General features: G+C 35.1%; 2 protein-coding genes and 4 non-coding genes across 6 annotated transcripts; 1 reads left to right on the top strand and 5 right to left on the bottom strand.

The window, feature by feature from the left end:
- Nucleotide 1: 1 nt before the first annotated feature.
- Nucleotides 2–7,467, bottom strand: rpl4 (ribosomal protein L4). The gene is made up of 10 exons (XM_028450324.1): nt 7,350–7,467; nt 4,617–4,788; nt 4,079–4,185; nt 3,736–3,874; nt 2,882–3,006; nt 2,662–2,791; nt 1,957–2,113; nt 1,678–1,761; nt 1,382–1,502; nt 2–129 (listed from the first exon to the last, which is right to left on the bottom strand). Exons 1-10 carry the CDS (start codon nt 7,350–7,352, stop codon nt 55–57), a joined length of 1,113 nt encoding a protein of 370 aa, XP_028306125.1. The 5' UTR covers nt 7,353–7,467; the 3' UTR covers nt 2–54.
- Nucleotides 1,575–1,642, bottom strand: LOC114466273 (small nucleolar RNA SNORD18). Its single transcript, XR_003674422.1, has one exon. It is a non-coding gene; the product is annotated as a small nucleolar RNA SNORD18 (small nucleolar RNA).
- On the bottom strand, nt 1,841–1,910 carry LOC114466272 (small nucleolar RNA SNORD18). Its single transcript, XR_003674421.1, has one exon. It is a non-coding gene; the product is annotated as a small nucleolar RNA SNORD18 (small nucleolar RNA).
- LOC114466275 (small nucleolar RNA SNORD16) lies at nt 3,085–3,183 on the bottom strand. The gene has a single exon (XR_003674425.1). It is a non-coding gene; the product is annotated as a small nucleolar RNA SNORD16 (small nucleolar RNA).
- On the bottom strand, nt 3,925–4,022 carry LOC114466274 (small nucleolar RNA SNORD16). The gene has a single exon (XR_003674423.1). It is a non-coding gene; the product is annotated as a small nucleolar RNA SNORD16 (small nucleolar RNA).
- A 1,197-nt stretch (nt 7,468–8,664) lies between the features above and the next one.
- Nucleotides 8,665–22,349, top strand: zwilch (zwilch kinetochore protein). The gene is made up of 18 exons (XM_028450463.1): nt 8,665–8,855; nt 8,987–9,029; nt 10,398–10,490; nt 11,291–11,433; nt 11,516–11,706; nt 12,960–13,039; nt 13,127–13,282; nt 14,413–14,484; nt 14,572–14,665; nt 16,712–16,764; nt 16,856–16,958; nt 17,035–17,114; nt 17,202–17,358; nt 18,658–18,686; nt 18,768–18,904; nt 18,993–19,088; nt 20,698–20,813; nt 22,196–22,349. The coding sequence occupies exons 1-18, from the start codon at nt 8,806–8,808 to the stop codon at nt 22,288–22,290; spliced, it is 1,788 nt and encodes a 595-aa protein (XP_028306264.1). The 5' UTR covers nt 8,665–8,805; the 3' UTR covers nt 22,291–22,349.
- Nucleotides 22,350–22,389: the final 40 nt, after the last annotated feature.

Here is a 22,389-nt window from a genome sequence, read left to right as displayed (position 1 = left end):
GTTTAAGTCAAACAACTCCTTTAATCGTAACTGCTTTTTTCTCTGTGAATAGATTTAAGCTTTAGGTTTGGCAGGAACTGCCTTCTTCTTTCCAGGCCTTTTCTTGGGTTTCAGCATCTTGGCCTTGATCTGAAAAAGAACCAAACACCTCAAATTAACCATCAAGTTCACCAGGGTTGGGGCAATTATAATCGCATAATTAATAATTACAATTATGGCCTAATTATTATTGTAATTTTAAAATCTGCTGCTGTCGTAACCATAATTTATGAGTTCAGATAATTTACTTTGTAATCGTCAAGAAAATTCTACAAAAAAATGTTAATTAGAATTTAAAGCTAAACTGGGGAACCATGTTACAGTTCTACACATATGTAGTTAATTATTAAGACATGTTTTATATTAAGCTTTCCCACATTTTACCACTAAAAATAAATAAAACTGGAGTTATATGGACACAAAAAGGCTTAGACTACCACACCAAAAATATTAAAACCTGTATTTTCATTGATTAGGAAGCCTAACAAGATAACCAATAGATTTGTTTTTAGTGTGCTTTACAGCTGATTTAGGGCCTGTTAGCATAAGAGATGCTAACAGAAAGGTTAACTTTTATTAGGTTATTTATTTCAGGCTCAGTAATTGTTATTAAACTTAAAAACTAACTAAACCCCTGCTTTCTGCTGAGCTGCCACTAGGAGGGAAAATAAAAATTAGTGCAGAATCTGCTCTTTATAGAGGCACAGAGACAGAATCAAACATCACCACAGGAACGCACGTAGCATGAAACTTCCTTAGTGAGGCTGTCAATCAATGCTAACTAAGGGCTGCGATTGGAGGAAACCTTTATAGGAGGGGCGGGATCAACAGTCAAAGTTGATGATGTAGGGTAATGTCAAATAATCTGTTTCAGCCAAAAGCAAAATTCACTTATAACCTTCAGTTGTCACTATATCTGACATTTTACAACTAAACACGCAAAATTAACGTACTTTTACTAAAATGTGAAGAGTGGGACTAAGGTTAATAAACAGCACTACTTAATACCCAAAGACGCATTTATTCAGCAGAAAAAGGTGGGTTTAGGGTTTAGTTACTCTTTAATTTGAATTGACGTTCTGAGGATAAAAAAATGCTTGCAATTTAATTTTAACTGGGAAAAAATGCTGGTGACGACAATCGTAATTGAATTAAAATTGAACATGGGTAATTAAATACGTAATTGTAACTTTTATGAGGTTATTTATTTCAGGCTTAGTAATTGTGATTAATTGTAATTGAACTTTAGTAATTGAGAACATAACTATGAGGATAAAAATTATTGTAATTAGAAAAAAATGCAGGTCACTGTAATGGTAATTGAATACGTAAAGTTACTCACCTCTGGGTCGTGCTTCAGGATGGCGTGACGTCTCGCTGTCTTTGCATAAGGATTCAGTTTGAGCATGATCTTCAAGTTCTTCAGAGGATTCTTCTTCAGAACTCTACGGTTGATCTTCTTACTGTAATGACATCACAAACTCATCAACAATGCAACAAAGACACTGTCTTTTTCATCAAATTAAATATCAATATTGCTCAGGACTTCCATTAAAATCAGGGTTCAGAAACACGGACCTGAAGTGGACAATCATCACAGCTGATTAAACTTAGAATTAAGTGAGAAATGTTGCTTACACTGGTGCACGGAGAGCTTTCTGAACCTCTTCACTCTTCAGAATTCTGCTCAGATCTGTGTTGGTCATCTTGTGCATGGGTAGGCTGTAACAAAGATAAATAAAAATCAATTCGTACTTTTTCATGATAAATTAAAAAAAAAAAATCATTTATTGTGGGACCTTAGCTCAGAACTTCGTCTAATATCATTCCGATCAAAAACACGGACCTGAAGTGAAAGCTCATCATTGTTTTGAACCTCTCCAAGCTACACACAGCATACTTTAAATAATAACTTACTTGTAATCGACCTTCAGGGAGGAAGGTTTACGCCAGGTGCCGTACAGCTCATCCAGTTTACGGAAAGCGCCTTCGGTCCAGATACAGAAGCGTCCGACGTGTCCACCAGGAGCCAATCTCAGCAAGTTCAGCTTGTTTACGTTCTGCAGAGTGATTCCTGAACAACAAAGATCAGGTATTAGAGGACAAATAACACAAAAAACCATGTTGGTGGCTGCTAAATGCAAGAACACACCCTTAACACTGCTTAACTTTTTTGGCTCAAGTATCCCCTGCTTTAACTTTTGAATCAAAGTACCCCCTTTATCCAACTAGAACATTTTGCTCAGAATTGTGGTAAAAACAACTATAGATTATAATGATGGAATGAATAAGTGATGAAACACATTTTAAAGTCTGATTTTGTAAATAAGCAGAATGAAACAGTATTTAGTGCCTCTTGAAGATATTTTTATTCTGTATATTTCTCTTAATTTGCATGTTTTTGTGAGTTGCTGGTAGTATTCAGTATGATTATCATTTAACTAAAAATAATTCCTTCTCTCTCATGTACCTCCATTTGAGAAACACTGACGTAGAGGACAGTACGAGGCTTTCTTCAGCTCATTCTAAGACTTCTGTTAATGGAGTTAACTTGTTTAAGGAGCCTGGTGCTTTTACAGCTCAAACACAAACAACAGGGATGCTTAATTCTCAAATATTCACCTGGAATATTTCTGAAGGCTTTAGTTAAACCTCCGTCTTGGTTGTAGACTATGCAGGGCCCTCTGCGCTGAATCCGCCGTCGGTTCCTCATCTTACCCTTACCAGCACGCATACGTTGGGAGGCATAGACCTGAGGACATCACATTTAGACACTAAGTACACTTGTTAAAAACACAAAGGATAAAAGCAAATTGCTGTGCACAGTCTGATGGATTCTTACCTTCTTGATGTCGTTCCAAGCTTTGAGCTTCTTCAAGAGGAGCACTGCCTCCTTAGTTTTCTTATATCCCTCAACTTTGTCCTCAACAACCAGTGGGACCTCAGGGATCTCCTCAATGCGGTGTCCTAATGGACATATCCCAATTAAATACTGAAATACATCCACTAACCAGTTAGTCAGGGTTTTTACGGCTAAGATGGACTTGCTCAGAATTTATCAGACATCAATAATCTGAGACAACTTAAGACAGCAGGCAACTGTCATTGTTCACAGATTCAGACGCAAATTACACCATCATGGCAAGTTGTGCAGTATCACATACGATGCGAGGGTTGGCTCAATAACATTTGTAATTATCCATGTTCAATTACAATTAATCACAATAACTGAGCCTGAAATAAACAACCTAATAAAAGTTAATTTTTGTCTTGTTAGCTTTTTTTCAGCATATCCAATGATAACGGGTTCTAAATCAGCTGTAAAATACACTAAAAACTATTTTTTTTCATTTATTGTTACCTTGTTAGGCTTCCTAATCAATGAATATATGTTTTAATATTTTTGGTGTGGGCGTCTGAGTTTTTTGTCAGTATACCCCTAGATTTCATTTTTTTAATAGTAAAATATGGGAAAGTTTGATTTGAAACATTTAATAATTGTTTACACATGTATGGAACTGTAACATGGCTATACAGTTTTGCATTAATTTAAAACAGATTTTTATAGAATGTTGATGGCAATTACAACATAATCGTAATTATCAATTACTCTTTTTAATGTATTGCACTGTTTTATGGTAAAGTGTCCTTGGGTGGCACCAACCCTGGATGTTGTCAGTCAATCGTGATGCTTACCTTTGGACATCACCAGAGCTGGGATGGCTGAAGCTGCCAGGGCGGAGCAGATGGCGTAGCGCTTCTGGGTAATATTGATTCTGCGGTGCCAGCGACGCCATGTTTTGGTGGGAGCAAACATGCGGCCTCCACGACACATCTACACTCGAGTCAAGAAGTTTATTAATCAGCTGGAGATACTTGCAGACCTGCTCAGACTCATTGTTCATCAACTGTCTGTGCCAGCGTATAACAGAAGGCAACTGTCACTGGACACAGAGTCAGACGCAAATTACACCATCACAGCAGGTTGTTTGTTTACAAAGAGGCAAAAAATGCACAGCGCTTTAACGTAGAAGGATACATTTCCAAACGCACCCTGGCCAGAGCGGTGAGTACCACCTCCTCTGACACGAGGAATACGAGCAACGGCCCTTCCAGTACCCCAGGACTCTGCACTGGTCTGGTGACCTGCAATAAAAACACAGATCAGTTATAACAAATGGATACAAAACTAGATGTAAATCAATCTTTATTTAAGATTGACTGTTTTATACCTTAATTTCATTAGGTTTTTATTTTATGACTAATTATTTATATTGTACTATATCAGTGTTTCTTAAATTTTATTGCTCATCTGCCCCTTCACCTTTATTATCACATGTAGCATTTTTTATTCATTTATTTCTGATGTTTTCCTTGTTATACTATTTGAACTTTACCTTATGGTGTATTTTAAAGAGTTGCATACCCCAGATTTGAAGTACAGTACTACATTATATTTATACCACATAATACTTATATTTTTTATCTTGTCTTTTTTAACCTACAAACAAAATTTGAGCAATAACTGAATTAACCAAACACCATTTGAACCCTCAAATAAGCAGAGAAGTACCCACCTGCCAGCTCACTGACAGCATACGGCTGGCGGTTGTTTTTGCGCATGTTGGTGTGAACAAAATTCACAACATCAGGACGAATTGGGGCTCTGAACACAGCAGGCATGACCACATTTTTGCCTGCAGATTCTCCTTTCTCGGAAAAGACCGAGATGAGCGGTCGGGCACAAGCCTGCAAATAGAGAAGTTAAAAAAGTTATTGACAACTGCAATGTGTTCTCATATTAAAAAAGCAAAGACTTTCTACCTTTAACAGTGGCTGTAAACTCTTTAAATTTTTTAAGATATTTAACTGGACAATGCACTATGCAGTTTTATGTTCTGGCAATATAGACAATTGCCTATATATATATGCATATGCGCATATATGTATACACACGCATATGCACACACGCATATGCATATACATATATACACATACATATATGCATATACACATACATATATGCATATACGCATACATATATGCATATACGCATACATATATGCATATACGCATACATATACGCATACATATATGCATATGCATATACTTGTCATACTCTGATTTTTGTTGTTCATTCATTGTTCGCTGTTTCTATCTGAACTTTGTAAAGTTACAATTTGGTGTTGAGTTTTCTTTTGTTACCACTAGCACTACAACCCTCATCTTTATTCACGTTCTTAGTTTCGGCCTGTAGCCACTGTTAGTCATTATTATGGGCGTTTAGTGTCTGGAAAACTTAGTAGTTCTTGCCTTGCAGGAATTTTCTGCTAATTATAAAATACTCACTTAAAAAAAATTCATCCAGATGTAAAAGTCCAATAATGTTTACGTATCCCTATCTTGGTCTGTAGTTTCGGTACCGTAAAAGTATGTCTCAATAATGGTAGATAGATGCACTCCATCTAACTGCTTTTTATTCTACATTTTAATACATAAGCTATAATATGCGCATGTATATATATATGCATATGTATATATGCGCATGTGTATATATATTAAATTAAATTAAAAATTAAATCGGGCTTTCGCCTTTAATTGGCCATGTAATGTTAGTACATTATTGGAATTTGTCTTCTGCACTTAACCCATCCCTGAGGAGCAGTCGGCAGCGATTTTGCGGCGCCTGGGGAGCAGTTCGGGGTTAAGGGACTTGCTCAACATCCCACAGTGACGGCCCCGGTGAGGCTTGAACCGGCAACCCTCCGATTACAAGCCCAGCGTCCTTAACCACTAGGCCACCACTCCCCATATATATATATGCGCATATATATATGCATAACCCACAAGTGTGGCTTGTTTAGGGGATGGTCTGTGTTAGGATGCACTCCATCCATTTTAATACATAAGCTATATATATATATGCATACGCATATTATAGCTTATGTATTAAAATGTAGAATAAAAAGCAGTTAGATGGAGTGCATCTACCAGCGCCCTCTGTTGGTTCAAACAAATATCTGACCTAAATACAGTAAAATGACTGTTTTTTTTGTTTTGTTTTTTAGTCCAATTGTTAAGGCACAAAATACATTTTCAGTTGCACTTTTAAAAAGAAAAATAACTATTATGCAGTTTTGTATTGTTTACTATAGAACCAGAATTTAAATAATAAGCTTCTTCTTCATTTGTATTATTCCTTTATTTCATTCAAGATTTATTTTTAGTTAAATTGCATTGTTTTGAATAGTTTATCAAGGGATTCTTTTGACAATGAAAAATAGTATAGTATTTCCCCCCCAAAAATAAAGGAATATTTTTCAGTCATTTATATACAGTCCCATTTTGTAAAATAAATCGCGAGAGAATCGTATCGTGAACCCAGTATCGTGAATCGTATCGGGAGTTGAGTGAATCGTTACATCTCTATATGCATATTATAGCTTATGTATTAAAATGTAGAATAAAAAGCAGTTAGATAAAGTGCATCCTAACCCAGACCATCCCCTAAACAAGCCACACTACAGAACTCACTCACACGTGCCATCCTTTACAGGAGAAAAGCCAAAACGTCTTAAATTGTGCAGTTGTGGCATTTTGCATCAGCAAATGTAACCCACAATTAGCTTCCTAGTGATATTTCATTTCAATCAAAAATCGACATTAATGCAGTATATCGTAAATTTGAGACAAAATGGCGAGATACGAGTTTTGGATCATATCGCCCAGCCAAGTTAAAACCATTGTCAAAACCATGTGGCTGTTTTATCTATCTACCATTATTGAGACATACTTTTACGGTACCGAAACTACAGACCAAGATAGGGATACGTAAACATTATTGTACTTTTACATCTGGATGCATTTTTTTTAGAGAGTATTTTACAATTAGCAGAAAATTCCTGCAAGGCAAGAACTATTAAGTTTTCCAGACACTAAACGCCCATAATAATGACTAACAGTGGCTACAGGCTGAAACTAAGAACGTGAATAAAGATGAGGGTTGTAGTGCTAGTGGTAACAAAAGAAAACTCGACACCAAATTGTAACTTTACAAAGTGCAGATAGAAACAGCGAACAATGAATGAACAACAAAAATCCGAGTATGACAAACCAACACGTGTAACTACGGCTTGTTCAAAATGGCTCCTCGTGTTAGCTTCGCCTAGCTAGGATATGACAACTTCACTCCTTTCTCGTTTATCTCCTCAGACCTCGGACAAACCAGTTTCCAAACTTAAATATTTGAAACACATTATAAACACTGCTCATTATGTGAGTATTTATCAAGAACCAATAGGTAAACTCACCATTTCGTCAGTTTTTTCGGCTCGCCGGGAACAACGCTCCTCACGCTATGGCGGCCACAGTAAAAAGGAAGTGTGTCACACACCGGTGATGGTTTATCCCTCCGCAGGACTGAACACCACTTCCGCTAGAACTGTTACTTTTTTTTTTTTTTTTACTAAACCCAGTAATTTTTAATCCATGCTTTTTTTTTTTTTTTTAAATACGTTTTTCTTTAAATTAAACTGTAAATGGTTGTAAATAAACTGCTGAAATACATGTTTATTTAATCATTGCTCATTTTGATTTTAATGACTTTAGTTGCCTCCACGAGGGACTATATTTCCTCCCAAAACTAGCGGAGGAAACATATTTTATTTAATGTTAAAAAAAAAAAGAATTAAAAATGTCTATTGTCATGAACACAACATATGAACACATTCGTTTATATGTTGAAAATATAAATTTTGTATCGCCTACCAACTTGCAGTGATGAATTAAGCATTTACAACAGTAAAAAATTGAAATCATATAAGAGGAAAATCTGGTGTTTGCTCGAATTTACACATTTTCCTTTTTTGTCATTATGCATTTTAACACTTTGTAGGACCTAGGCTAGGGGTAAGTATGTGATGAAAACCGTTATGAAATAAGGTCAATTTAAATAAATACCATTTATATTTTTGTTTATTATGAGCGTTTTCAAAGTGGTACAATTTACAATTATCCTGATACTCACTGATAAATTCAGTATCACCAGTTTTATACAAATATAAAAAACAAAGAAAAAACAATAACCAAATTGAATTAACCAGAAAAAAACCACCCCGCATTATATATATATATATATATATATATATATATATATATATATATATAGAGAGAGAGAGAGAGAGAGAGAGAGAGAGAGAGAGAGAGAGAGAGAGAGAGAGAGGAGGTAGACAAATCTACATATTGTACATAACTGCAAAAGATTCAGAAATGTGTTAAAACGTCAGTAACATCAAAATTCTTGATAAAGTTAATAAAGGGCCCGAGAGAACAAATTATTTTTTTGATGAAAATGTGAGGGTTTTTTTTTTTAACAGATAGAACAGAGGCCGAAATGGACCCTGGAATGGTGAAATATAGAATATTTAGATCCGATTTCAAAATTTAGTACATTTTAGATTTTTTTTTTTTTCAAGATTATGTTATTTTTTCCGTCAAGTAAGTATAAAACACTTGAAATTTTGGAACAAAATGGGGACAGTCTATAAATCAAAAGATCAATTTGATAAATTTACCAGTAGGGGGCGGTGTGGGCAACAGCAGCCAATCGAAACTAAAGAAAAACTGTGACGTCATAGCTAGAGTTAGCGCGCCAGTGTCAAAACTCCTCGTTCACTCCTAGCTTCACATATAAAAAAAGAAGCTTCACATTTTTATTGAGAATAAAACCAGTTTCTGTGTCACACGGAAGTTATTCCTCAATTCACCATGTGCTCGAAGGTTGTTTCTAAAGCGAAGGACTTCTACAACACTCTTCGGTGAGTTGTGACAGTACGTTGCACCTTTTTTTTCTGTATATAAATATAAAGGAAACCGTGGAATAAAGTGATCATCAGCCATGTTGTAAATCTCTGTAACAATCATTGTTTGTATGTTGTGTTTGTTGCAGAGGTCTTCACGAGGATAAAAACAGGGAATCGTGTACATATGAGGTGATGTGTTTTCCTCTGGTAGAATTCAAGTCCACTTCAAAACAAAAACCTAATTATCTATGTGTAAAATTCTCATTTCGGTGAATCATAGCTAACATTAAAAACAAAAATGATAATCTAAAGTTTAAAGAAATGAAATAAATTATATTAATTGTGTTTTCAAATGGTTTAAAAAAACAACTATGATTTGTTCTGATTATCTTGAGTATGTCCTGTTTATTTACCATATATTGAATTGATGTATGATTATTATTTTATCTATATAGGATTACTCTTCATGTGTGTATCAATCCACACTGTGCCAGGATTGCTGCAGCATAATATCACATTATTTAAAAGAACATCTTATATTAGGGCTGGGCGATATAGACCAATATTCTTATCTCAGTATTTTTTTTTTCTAAAAATGGCAATATACAATATAAATCTCGACATTAACTCAATAAAGTCTGACCAGAAAGACAATTCTGGGTTAAATTTGCTGTTGAAAAATGCCACAAAGGCCCATTTATTAACAAACGGTTGCCACTTTTGCCTTTTTCCCTGTAAAGTAGTGGTTCTCAAACAGGGGTATTTGTACTCTTAGGGGTACAGGAGCACATTGCAGGGGGTACCTGGAATGATTTAACAATTAATTTAAAAACAATCAGGAAATGTCATTTTTAGGCTATCATTTGGACAAATTTACCACAAAGTAACAGTACTATTGCTCAATAAAATACTACATTTTCTTGTTTATTTATTGAAATGGGATTATTGTATCTATAGATGCTCTTTTATCACACTTCTAACCATTGGAGACAATAATTAGCTACATTTTCCATAGGAGACCGTATTTAGTTACTAAGTAATAATCACATAAAAGTTGCATTGGTATTTTTTATTTTTACTTTTTTGAATACATTGCACTTTAAATTCCACTCATTGTTTTGAATTTGTAGATTAAGCCGTAGGGAACCAATGTTGTGAACCAATGAGACACAGTTAGGGGTTTATCAGAGCCCGCTGTTCCATATATCAAATTATGGAGAGGGTACTTATGACATGATTTGACAAAAATGCAAAGTGGGTACATGGGACAAAAAAGATTGGGAACCACTGCTCTAAGGGACAGCACGTGTGAGTGAGTTCTGTAGTGTGGTTTGTTTAGATGAAAGTCTGTGTTAGGACGCACTCAGAAATCCATATAACTGAGCTTTTCATGTTCTGAGAAGTAACGAAAGCAGCGACTCCTAAAACCAGTGTTTTAATACTATAAAATTAAAATATATAAATACAGGCGGTATCGTAATTATCTATTTTGGCAAAATAGAAAACTCGATATATTGCCCAGGCCTATTTTAATCATGCTTTTCTCACTGATTACAGGAAGACATCCAAGTTGTAAAGATGAGTTCAGACAGAATTTCTGCAGTGAATCTTTACAGTGGAAACCAGAACATCTTTGTCTGTGAACAAGCAGTGAGTAAAGTCACTCCTGTGTCCAGGGCTGTTGTCAATTACATTTTACAATTACGTTTTCAATTACTCATGTTCATTTAGAATTCAATTACAATTACAGTTAACAGCATTTTTTTTCCAAATACAATAATTTTTTTTTATCCTCAGGAAGTCAATTTCAATTACATTCTCAATTACTAAAATTCAATGAACTTGAAATACAGTAAATATTAAATAACCTCATAAAAGTTAACCTTCCTCTTGTGTTAGCTTTCTGTTAGCATTTCTTATGATAACAGGTCCTAAATCAACTGTAAAATACACTAAAAATAAATATATCATCTAATATATTAATATATTATTTCCTATCTATTGGTTACATTGTTAGGCTTCCTAATCAGTGACAATAAAGGTTTTTAATATTTTTGGTTTGGACATTTGAGCCTTTTTCCGTATCCCACTCGATTTAACCTTTTTTTAAATGGTAAAATGTGGGAAAACTTGATATGAAACATATTTTAATAATTAACTATTACAACTACTACATACTGTAGTTCTATGTCTATGTGTAAGCTATAGAACTGTAACAATGTTCCACAGGTTTGTATTTAATTAAATTATTAATATTTTTTTTAATAGGATTTCCATGCCACTTACAATTGCAAAGTAAATATCTGAACTCAAATACATTTAAATTAACATTATAACAGCAACGTCATAATTGTAATTAATAATCAATTACGCAATTACAATTAACATTGAACCCAACCCTGGTATGTTCTGTACTCCCTGATTTTTCTCTGATTTTTTTTTTTTACAAGGTTAGAAAAATTGAAGCAGATTTCCAACAGAAATTGGAGACATCAAACGGTGCAGATGAGGAAGATGGTGGTGGTGGTGATGATGATGCTAATGTGCTTCACACAAGTGTGGAACCTCAGCCACTCACAATTATGAAAGCCAGGTGATTAATGAGATGCATTCATTTTCTCATGCTGAATACACAATCATTGGTGATTGATTCACTTTTTTCTCTTTGTGTGTAGGAAACTTGTGTCTTGGTACACGTTGTCTCAGAACCCCTCTATGTCCGCAGTGGAGAGCAGTCCTGCTCTTCATCCTCTGTGGGTGCGCTGTGATATGTCTGATCCTGCAGGAACGACTTGGCTCGGTGCTGAAACCGTCCGTGTGACCAATAAAATCACTGGAATGAAATTATACTCCATTACCTGCAAAGGTATTGTTATACTTTTATGAAACAACACAGTACAGTAGTTGTTATTCCTTCCATCTTGTGTCATATTGTTGTGTCAGTGTTGGGGTCAATTATAATTGTAATAGTGTAATTGATAATTAATTACAATTATGGTGTAATTGTAATAAAACATTTTTTGCTGTCTTAATCATAATTGATTATAATTGTAATTGGTTTGGAAATTCTAGAAAAACTCAGTGCCAAGGCATAAAAATGGAAAAATTGGGATTTTTTAAAAACATTTTTTATTTAAGGCTATTATAAGACCCTAAACATATAATGAGCTCCAGTAAGGCATGAAAAATAACAAAAAAAATCAATAAAAAAAATATACAGTATATATATATATATAAAAGGCTCAGATGCCCACACCAAAAATATTAAAACCTATATTTTCCCTTGATTAGAAAACCTAACAAAGTAATCAATAGATAGGAAAGAAATTAGATGATAGATAATTGTTTTTTGTGTATTTTACAGCTGATTTAGGACCCGTTATCATTAGAGATGCTAACAGGAAGCTAGGAAGGTTAAGTTTTATTACACTAAAATGTCTGACTCCATAGTTACTTAAAAAAAATATGGTGACAAAGTGACACGTAATTTATTTGAATAGATTTTAATGAGCTAAGATTTGATTAGAAGGTATTAAATAGATTAACTAAATGTAAATAAGAAAAATAAGTACATGTTAATAAAAACAACTGCTAAAATGTGTAGTATTTATAGATTACAAACCACAAAGTTCAATTAACCTAAAAATGTTTAATAAATACAAATTATTTTGTATGTAAACTTAATTTACATTTACTAAATATAAAAAAAAATGAAATAAATAAAATTTACCAATTTTTTAGGTGAAATTTATTAAAGCTTAGTAAAATTTCAATACTCATATTCAACAAATTTCTAGCATATTGTTATTTAAATCTATTCAATAGTATTGTGTTGCCATAATTATTTAAATTTATATCTACCCAATATCAAGTCCTTTTGGTGCAACATTTTACTCACGATGGTTAAACAGATTAGCAAAACGACAAATACTCTTCATTTATTTCAAGCTCAGTAATTGTAATTGAACTTTCGTAATGGAGAACGTATTTGGAATTGACTTTCTAAGGATAAAAAAATATTTGTACATTGATTGTAATTGGAAAAAAATGCTGGTCACTGTAATCGTTATTGAATTCTAATTGAAAACGTAAATGCAACTGTAAAATTCTTGTCGATAGGTTCTACTGCAGACAAAGAATCCCTAATGACCATTGAAGATCTGAAACAGGAACATAAGAAACGACACCATTCATCCTCTGTGAGTCAACGCTCGTTTACTGTCAGAAGACGTGAATAAACGAGTGTTTGAGCAGTTTTATGATATATTATCTGCTGTGGTGTCCAGGTGGGGATTAAAGGCTGTGCCAGATTCAACTTGTTTGGCTCCACCGTAGTAGAGAACACCACCATTGAGTCCCACAGCAGCGTGACGGTGGATTTTAAATGGAGTCACGTGGAGAGCATCCTGGAGATCCCACCTTTGTCCTCCACAGCCACACTTGTAAGCAGCAACTCTTCCTTCACTCCTCCCCGTTCATCATACGCATGCTGTCATTGTGACTCTACAGTATATACACCTGCAGGCAGCCTTTTTTTTCCAGAAACAACACCAATGCATTTTCATTTTACAGTTTTTTATTTAGCACACATTAAAAAAACAACATTTAAGGTGCAAGAAGGGAACGAGCTCCGCCCCCTCAATAAACACAAACAAGTTAAAACAAAGGCTAACAAACAGCCACTTGTAAAATTATGAGACAAAATGCACAATTAAACTTAGATATATGAGGAAAACTAATATATAAACAAAGTACACAAAAAATTATATCAAAAGACAAATGAAAATATTAAACAAAATATTATTTGAGGATCAAAGAAGAAATACAAACGTAAAACGTTTATACTAGAGCTGGGCGATATGGATCAAAACTCATATCTCAACATTTTTTCTCAAAATGGTGATGTACAATATAAACTTTGATATTTTGAACTCAATAAAGTTTCACCAGAAAGACAATTCTGGGTTAAATGTGCTGATGCAAAATGCCACACAGACACATTTATTAACAAACAGCTGCACAATATGTCCCACTTGTGCCTTTTTCGCATCCAAAGGACAGCACGTGTGAGTGAGCATATTTTAATACATAATAAGCTATAAAATATCAGAAATATGGAAAAATTGTAAAGCACACTATTTTACTGTATTGTACGATGTGATTGTATAAATCAAAACAAATTAAAATAAATATATAGATATATCTCGATATAGGCGATATTGTCATTTTCTATATCGCCAAAATAGAAAACTCAATATATCTTGAATCACCATATATTGCCCAGCCCTAATATATACACATACAGTACATACACATGTGAATACAAACATACATATTACACTTAGACTGTAATCATAGACATAGAGTAAAGTGAGAGAGGGCATGAAGTAGTTGGGTGTGCTCTATATGATATGTTAAATTGATGATGTGATGTACGGGCAAAGGGTAGATATAGAGAAATAGTTATTGTCGTTACTGTGTCTTGTATGGCATGATTGTATATCTGAAGTTAAAGTAAGCTTCTGTAACTCTGCACAATCCTGTGATTTCCACTTCCAATCTTTTCCTTTAGAACATCAAAATTGCCAGTGGAGACATGAGAAGTCCAATGTTTGAGATGTACAAGGAGCTAGAGTTTCTGCAGGTTTGTCCAATAAAATCAAATGAAATTTAAAGAATCTGTGTTAAAATGTGCAGATTATTTATGTGGATGATTCTTTATTCTGTTCAGACTCTTGCAGAGGGTTTAAGAACTGGTGAAACAGAATGGATGGAGTCCCCGGAGAGCATGTCAGCAGTTAGTTTGATCAAGTCCTATTTAGAAGGTATCAGTCATTATACTTGAAGCTATGATGATTAGCTTTATGACACTCTGGGGTGGATTCACTAAAGGTTTAGGTTATTAAAACGTGTGCAAACGTCACTCCACGCGCTAAGAAGCGGAAACTGCATCACCAAAAGATTTAGGGACGCACCTGGTTTACCACCCTTTATTTCAGATCTGAGTGAATCCGCCCCTCAATGTGCAACAACAGTCAAATGCATTTATATCTGAACATTCCCAAACAAAGATATTAATTTATACTAAAAGTTAGGGATGTAACGATTCACTCAACTCCCGATACGATTTGATTCACGATACTGGGTTCACGATACGATTTTCTCCCGATTTATTTTACAAAATGGGAATGTTGACAAATGACTGAAAAATATTTCTTTATTTTTTTGGGGAAAATACTGTACTATTTTCCTTTTTTTTTTCATTGTCAAAAGAATCCCTTGATAAACTATTCAAAATGATGCAATTTAACTAAAAATAAATCTTGAATGAAATAAATAAAGGAATAATACAAATGAAGAAGAAGCCTATTAATTTAAATTCTGGTTCTGTAATAAACAATTCAAAACTGCATAATAGTTATTTTTCTTTTTAAAAGTGCAACTGAAAATGTATTTTGTGCCTTAACAATTGGACTTTAAAAAAACAAAAAAAATAACAGTCATTTTACTGTATTTACGTCAGATATTTGTTTAGACCAGCAGAGGGCGCTGGTAACCCAGTGGTCGGTTGGCATGCAGTTATTCCACCAGTGAAGAAGAGAAGCTATGCTAGCAGACAGAGCTAATAGAAAAACGTGACTTTTACAGATATTCACGTAATATTACAGATATTCTTTCGGTGCTAAAGGAGTAAAGAATCATTTATGAGCATGTTTAACAGTAAATGGCGGCCAGAAAGAAAATAGTAGCAGATTCCGCCCGTCACGTCCGCTTCTGGAAGGATTAATATATAAAAGTACTGCGATTCAATTTTCAGAGCATCGATGTGAACCGTGGTACCTATGAATCGATTTTTAACTGCCTTACGATTAATCGTTACGTCTCTACTAAAAGTCCACCCTAAATCCATTTTTTTCCTGCTGAATACATACAGTATATGATAAGGTATGTAGTAATGTGCTTTATTGATCCTGGTTCCACTCTTCACATTTCAGTCTAACTATTTAAATGTAGTGTTTTTAGTTGTAAAATGTCAGAGTGACTGCCCTCTATCGGGTGAACACTGCTATTACAGTTGAATTTTGCTATTGGCTGAGATTAGATCAGCGACGTCTTTTTGGATCAGTGACGTCTGTCAGTGCCCAATCCTTTCACGGGCCTGATTGTTTCAGATCCTTTCAACACATGCGCGTAGACTACGTCACTTCCTTTACTCACAACTTTACTTTACGACAGAGCTGCTGGGACGTGATATTTGAATGTAAACCGACCATACGATGTTTGTTAAATATTTTAATCGCACACATGTAAATACAACTGTTTTGTGTTGTTAATTTAAAAAAGTAAAAAAAACAGGTAAAAACCACCGCAAGACGATTTATATAAAAACGGATCTAAACACAATGCACATCATTGACAATCAAAAACCAAACAGAAAATAAAATAACACTTTGATAGTTTTTGGAGGCAAACACAAAGAATTACGGTAAGGAAGAAGTTAAAACAGTTAATGCATCTGTCCACTGGGACTCCACAACCCACAATGCAATGCGCAACACTTTTCCAACAATGTCAATAAGAGTGTTTACAGTGGAGATGAAAACAAACTTTCGAGCAGCAATTTCAACCTTTTACATCTTAATGAATAATTTTTGATTAATTGTTAAAAAATAAAAAATAAATCTTTATCCGATAAAAATGTATCGTCCCTTGCTGCTTTGAATTATTAGCAAAAATAATTGGAATTATAAGCACTTAAATTAGCCATCAAGTTATCGTTCTTACTAATTACTCTAAAATCTTAATCATATGTCTATTGTATGTGATACATTGATTTTTAAAGAACTCACATTTTTACATGTATCTTTCAGAGCTCCGGAACAATGAGAAAACCCAACAGGATCCAGTGCCAAAGACAGTCGAGGTCTGAGAGTGGAAACAACAGGACTACAGACTAAATGTGTCTTAATTATGTGTAGCTTGTTAGAGATTGAATAATGTTTACTTTTCTTTAGACCTTAAAGCCAGAGCCTGAGACAGATACTCCCATTTTTAACTCCTTCCTGGAAAGAGGCGATTTGGATTTTGTGGAGCAGCTGTGGGTTCGGATGAGGAATAGTACGTTTGGATCATCCTTAAAGACAGAATTAAGAGGTTTAGATCCCGTGGTAATCACTGCCTTGTTCTATCACAGGTGTCACTTCATATCAGGACATTGGAGAGTGTTTGAAGCTGGTGACTGAGGCTCTGAGACACAGTGACATCAAACCCTGGGTGTGGAGGAGCAAAGCAGCCTGTGGAAATCATTTGGTCGCTTTAAAAAATAAAATACTGGATAATAAATGTTTTCATACCCCTCAGATTCACCGAGACAGCAGCAGCTCCCTCAGCACACTCATCCGTCAGTCATACCACCAGCAGATGGACAGCGTGTCCCTCACTGGTGTCACTCCTGTCAACATGCTGCTGGAGATGGGCCTGGACAAGATGAGAAAAGATTACATCAACTACCTCCTAGGTGAACATCAGATGCTCCGTCAGGCATACCGGGCATAATGCTGGTGGGGCGTCGACCCAAAGTGGGCCGGTCCAGTCCGCTACGTTTTTTTTTTTTTTGTTTTTTTTTGACAAGCGAATAGAGGCAAACATGGTAACAGGTGGTCAAAACATGGCAAAAAAAAAAGAGTGAAATTCACTAAAATGGGCCAAAAGCAGTCAAGAGTGGGCAAAAAATGGGTAAATTATGGCAAACAACAAAGAAAAGGGCAAAAATGTAGAATAAAAACAGGCCAAATGTAGGGAAAAAAGGAAACAAGTGGTATTTATTGGGAATGAAAAGTGGCCCAAAAAGATTAAAGAAAGGTCAAAAATTGGACAAAAGCGTCAAAAAGAACTTGCAAAAATATGAAAAAAGGAATTTGGTTTTTTTTGCAAAAGGTAAAAAGGGGTTAAAAAGTTTCCCCTTTTAAGGTTTTCTGGGGGAATAATAATTAAAATGAAGACAAAGAGCCACATGTTGAGAATCACTGACTTAATAACAGCTTCTACATAAAATGCCAGGGCTGAATTTTGGTCCCAGTCCATTCCTGATCTGACGATATGACACGATTCATGATACATCCCGATACTAAACTATGCAATATTTATTGTGATATATCGCGACATCAATAATTACAAATTTCACTGCAAGTACCAAATGGTATTAAGTACAATTTAATTTCTTTATTTTTTTAAACTTGCAAGAACAAGTTAATGGTAACTAAATGTAATTCAAGAACCAATATAAAAAACAACTGGTATGTTTATCAAACTCAAATTACATTTTATGAAAAAAAAAGTTTAACTTTTGTTTCTACAACAGATTATGATTCTGTTAAGTTTTTAAATCATTAATTATTTACCAGTATATTTATGAAAATAAAATGCAATCAGCTTCCAGCTAAAATGGTTTAAGGAGTGAGGTAGTTTAACAAGGTCTGATGGTGCGTTCACTGACACCTAGTGACCGGGAGTTTACGTGCTATGCAGATGTTAGCGCAATTACATGTGTTTTTTTTATTTGTTAAAAAAACATGATTAAAAAAAAAATTATCTGGACATTTGTTGGATGGACACAATAACCACGCGGTGAACTATTGAGATATATCGCCGAGTCGATTTTTTCTTACACCCTTAGAATCTCTGTATGAATATAATTATGTCTCATTGTCTGCATGACATGTTTGTGCTCTTGTGAAACTACTTTACAGATTTATAAAGCATAATACACCTTTAGTTTTCTTCTAAAGGAAGTCAAATCATGTTTTTCTTTGCTCAGGTGAGGGCCTGACCACGTTGAACCATCTGGTGAGATCGAAGCTCTTTTTTAAAAAAAACACTAATATGTGTGAGCTAATCTGTCAGCTGAACCCAGACCTTTATCCACAGTGTTTTTACCTGAGTACAGAGGTTGACCTGCAGGAGCAGGTGATCCGACTCACTAAACTGCACCACCTGCTGGAGATAGTGGTGAACTGCAGTACATACCTGGCTCTGCCCTATGACAGGCTGTTTCTCCTCACACAGTAAAGCACCATCATCACTTCTGTGTGTGTGTGTGTGTGAGAGATCTAACAGAATATCATCAGCACATTTTAATCACTTTTGTCACAGGTCGTGTCTGCAGCACTACAAAACGTCACCGTATGATGAGGAATATGAGTTCAAACTTCAAATTAAACCTGCGCTGATCAGCCATTTCTACCAAAAGTAAGAGACACTAGTCCTATCACAGTCTGTGTATCATTCGTTTTTGTAACAAAAACATGAAAAACGAAAAAAACACTCATTTGTTTTCAAAACCAAAATGAAAAAATGGAAAATAGAGGCGGTTTTTCAAATTCAAGCTCTTTTGCTTCTGTACAGAAGACGGAAAACGAACACCTTTATTCGTTTTCTCCATTACCGATTTGCCAACGTACGTGACCCGGAAGTGAAGCGTTACACATTCTGAGATATCTTTAGCTCTGCAACACTTAAGAGTTTCTAAATCCTCCTAAATGTTCGTGAGGAGGTTCTGTGTCCAACACCAGCTAAAGCCAAAAGGACACGTTTCGGATGCAAAGTTGATGTAAACCTCTTTTGTTTACTATTGCAGCAGATTAGTTAATAAAATAATAATTCACTTTGGTATAAAAGCATGAAATTTGGCACAAATACTCTCTAAGAGCCACTATTTTGGAAAAAGGTGTTACATATGGTGGCCATTTTTCAAGATGGCCGCCATTGCTATTCAGTGGTTATTATATCACCAAAAAATGCTCGGATCGGGCCAAACGAGGTGTCAGCAGAAAGATCTGGTCCGCCTGAGTCTGAATATGTGCATCCCTCCCAGGCAGAGTTAGAACTACGTCCGCTAGAGGCAACTTAAGTGTCAGTCTTGGTCCCACCCCAGGCGTGAGATGACTGGAAATGATAAAAACTGTAGAAATAAATCTAATCAGGAGCCACTAAATCAGTGTTTTTCAACCTTGGGGTCGAAACCCCATGTAGAGTTGCCTGAAATTTCTGAAAAGTTAAAATAGATTTTTGAATTTTTTTATTATTATTATTTATTTTTTAACACAACCAAAAACCACTGTATTTCTAGACTTTCACTTATTTGTAAATATAAATCTAGTTAAACTAAAATGCAGTGAAAAAAAAAAAAAATATCTGAGTTTAAACATGATAAAAAAAATTTTTAAAACTCTAGAAAAAAAAATGTCTTCTGGGTCACCATACATTCTTGATATTAGAATGAGGTCACGATTCAAAAAAGGTTGGAAACCACTGCAATAAATACTGTTTCTTTCCACTGATTTACCAAATGAGATTCTTTAAAATGTGTGTTTTCACTCGTTCATTCCATCATTATGATCTATAGATGTTTTTGAATAGTTTTCTAAGCAAAATGTTGTAGTCGGACAAAGGGGAGGATTTGAGCCAAAAGTTTGAGAATTACTGCTATAAAAGATATATATATATATATATATATATATATATATATATATCTCACTGTACCACAGCCAGAAACCATCAGGTGTGTCTAACAAATAGTGTTTGGAAATGTATAATGTAATGTACATGGGAAATGAAAGTGAAGAAGACATTGTAAAGGCTCAGAGAGGAGCAGCCATGACCAGCAAACGGATTTCAGTTTGTCAAAGTTGTTAAAAAAGCATCGCAAAAATGATTGCGTAGTATTTATCATTATTTTTGAATGGACAAACTTTGTGTGTGCTGTAAAATTGGAGTGTTAAAGTCTTGAAATGATGACTCCAAAACGTCTGTTCTTATCTGTATCTTCCTCAGCTGTGACATGTTGTGTGTTTTACAGGGAACATCCGGTTCTGTGGGGCATCGAGGTGTCCAGTGGTCACGGTCCTCGTGAGGTCAGGACGTCGTTACAGCTCAGTGACACGCCTCTGGTGGATCATGTCGTCTTTGAAACAGGTGCTTTAACATATCACGGCTGATTTTCTCCAAAATTTAAATGTAATGAATGGAGTTTTCTTGGGATTATTTGCCAGAAAACTCTTACAACCTTTTCAAGACCTCGTTATTATAAGAAGCTTGTGTATTTCTTGGAAAAATGCTTGGTTTTATGTTGCTCCTTCCACACACTGTAACATTTAGTTTACTCTTCTCTAGTTTCTATGGTATGAAGATTTACACTCATTTCATATAAATATGTGTCACAAATTTAGTGTGCCAAGACATTTCTTAGCATTAGACTTTAAAATTATTAGTGCCACATTAGACGTGAAACAACAAAGGAATGCAGAGTGTTATAAGGAAGTTCTGAGCGTCCGTCTTTCTGCAGCAAAGTCCTGCGGGATGAGATTTCACGAGAGTTACGAGGCTTCAAAACAACCTTCAATGGAAACACGTTCAAAGCGCAATTATGCGTTGTTGAAATTATTGAAAATATAGCTTTTAATTTGCTAAAAACTGTAATGGAAACACAGCTACAGAGACTGTGATGGTTGAAACTTGAAGCATTACGCTATTTTTCACTCATCTCCATTTGTTCTAAGAACCCCAACATAGTATTTGAGGTTTATTTTCCCAAACTCGCATATTTTCTGGAGTTTTAGCTTCTGAAAAGTCACTTTCTGAGCGCTCCTAAAAACTGGCTGTTTTTAGGGCCTTCATGTACAGTATATGAATGAATGGCCATTAAACACACACGCTGCTTCATTGTGTGTGTTTATCACAGCTGCAGCAGCAGTAAATCATTAAGTCTTCCTTCTCACCTCTACTGACCACAGACATAGTCCATTTAAGACGATAGTCCATTGTTTTGTCCGACCGCATTGGGTCACAAACACGTCAGATCATCCCATAAAGGCAATACGGAGCGGTATAACGGCTACTAAAAATGAAACTGATGGTGAGCACGCTTCAGTTTATCAACAATATATACTGGATTATCTATATACTGAACGTAAATATCTTAACTGTGATATCAACCCGCCTTCGCTATGTTTGTTTTACCTGAGAGGGAGGAGCTCACATTCTTATGTAGGGTAGGAGGAGCCAGGATTGTCAGGAGGAGGAGTTTCCATGTTATGACATCATAAGGGAGGGAAATCCAACTGGCCCGTTTGTAGCTGACTTTTTACAGAATGTGGATTAACAAGGAAACAGAACTTTTTCAACGTTGGCCCTCTGAATGAGGCTAAAGGAATGTATATCACTGTAGCAAAACTATTATAAAGTCAATTTTCCATAATACTGAATTTGATTTTTGGACTCTGAGGTTGCTGTTATTTTTGCTCCAACCACTTCACATGTATAAGTATTTGTTTTTATTCTGTTGATTTTTCTTCTAGTTTACCCAAATGAAACTGTGAATGGAGACCCTGAGGATCCTTGGTTCTTCTCCACCATGATGTGCTGCAGCCTGGTCACTTTTACTTCAGTTTAAACTGAAGATAATATAGTTGTATATAATTAGTGTTTCGCTTCTCTCTATTGTGCATTCAACGTAAAGGGTTTTGGGTGAAAGTCAAACACTTTTTAGGAG

The sequence above is a fragment of the Gouania willdenowi genome, chromosome 6 (genome assembly GCF_900634775.1).
Source record: "Gouania willdenowi chromosome 6, fGouWil2.1, whole genome shotgun sequence".
NCBI classification, from domain to species: Eukaryota; Metazoa; Chordata; class Actinopteri; order Blenniiformes; family Gobiesocidae; genus Gouania; species Gouania willdenowi.
The sequence above is the reverse complement of the archived record's forward strand: the minus strand, read 5'-3'. Positions and strand labels throughout refer to the sequence as shown.

What these genes read in the sequence shown, in the direction of transcription:
- rpl4 (XM_028450324.1), bottom strand. An exon ending in GCCAGGGTGCGTTTGGAAAT is followed by an intron (nt 3,875 to 4,078) that starts GTATCCTTCTAC and finishes ACTCGAGTGTAG; the next exon opens with ATGTGTCGTGGAGGCCGCAT. An exon ending in AAAGCTCTCCGTGCACCAGT is followed by an intron (nt 1,503 to 1,677) that starts GTAAGCAACATT and finishes ATGTCATTACAG; the next exon opens with TAAGAAGATCAACCGTAGAG.
- zwilch (XM_028450463.1), top strand. Translation starts at nt 8,806, where the DNA reads ATGTGCTCGAAGGTTGTTTCTAAAGCGAAGGACTTCTACAACACTCTT. An exon ending in AACGACACCATTCATCCTCT is followed by an intron (nt 13,040 to 13,126) that starts GTGAGTCAACGC and finishes TGTGGTGTCCAG; the next exon opens with GTGGGGATTAAAGGCTGTGC. An exon ending in TCATGTCGTCTTTGAAACAG is followed by an intron (nt 20,814 to 22,195) that starts GTGCTTTAACAT and finishes TTTTTCTTCTAG; the next exon opens with TTTACCCAAATGAAACTGTG.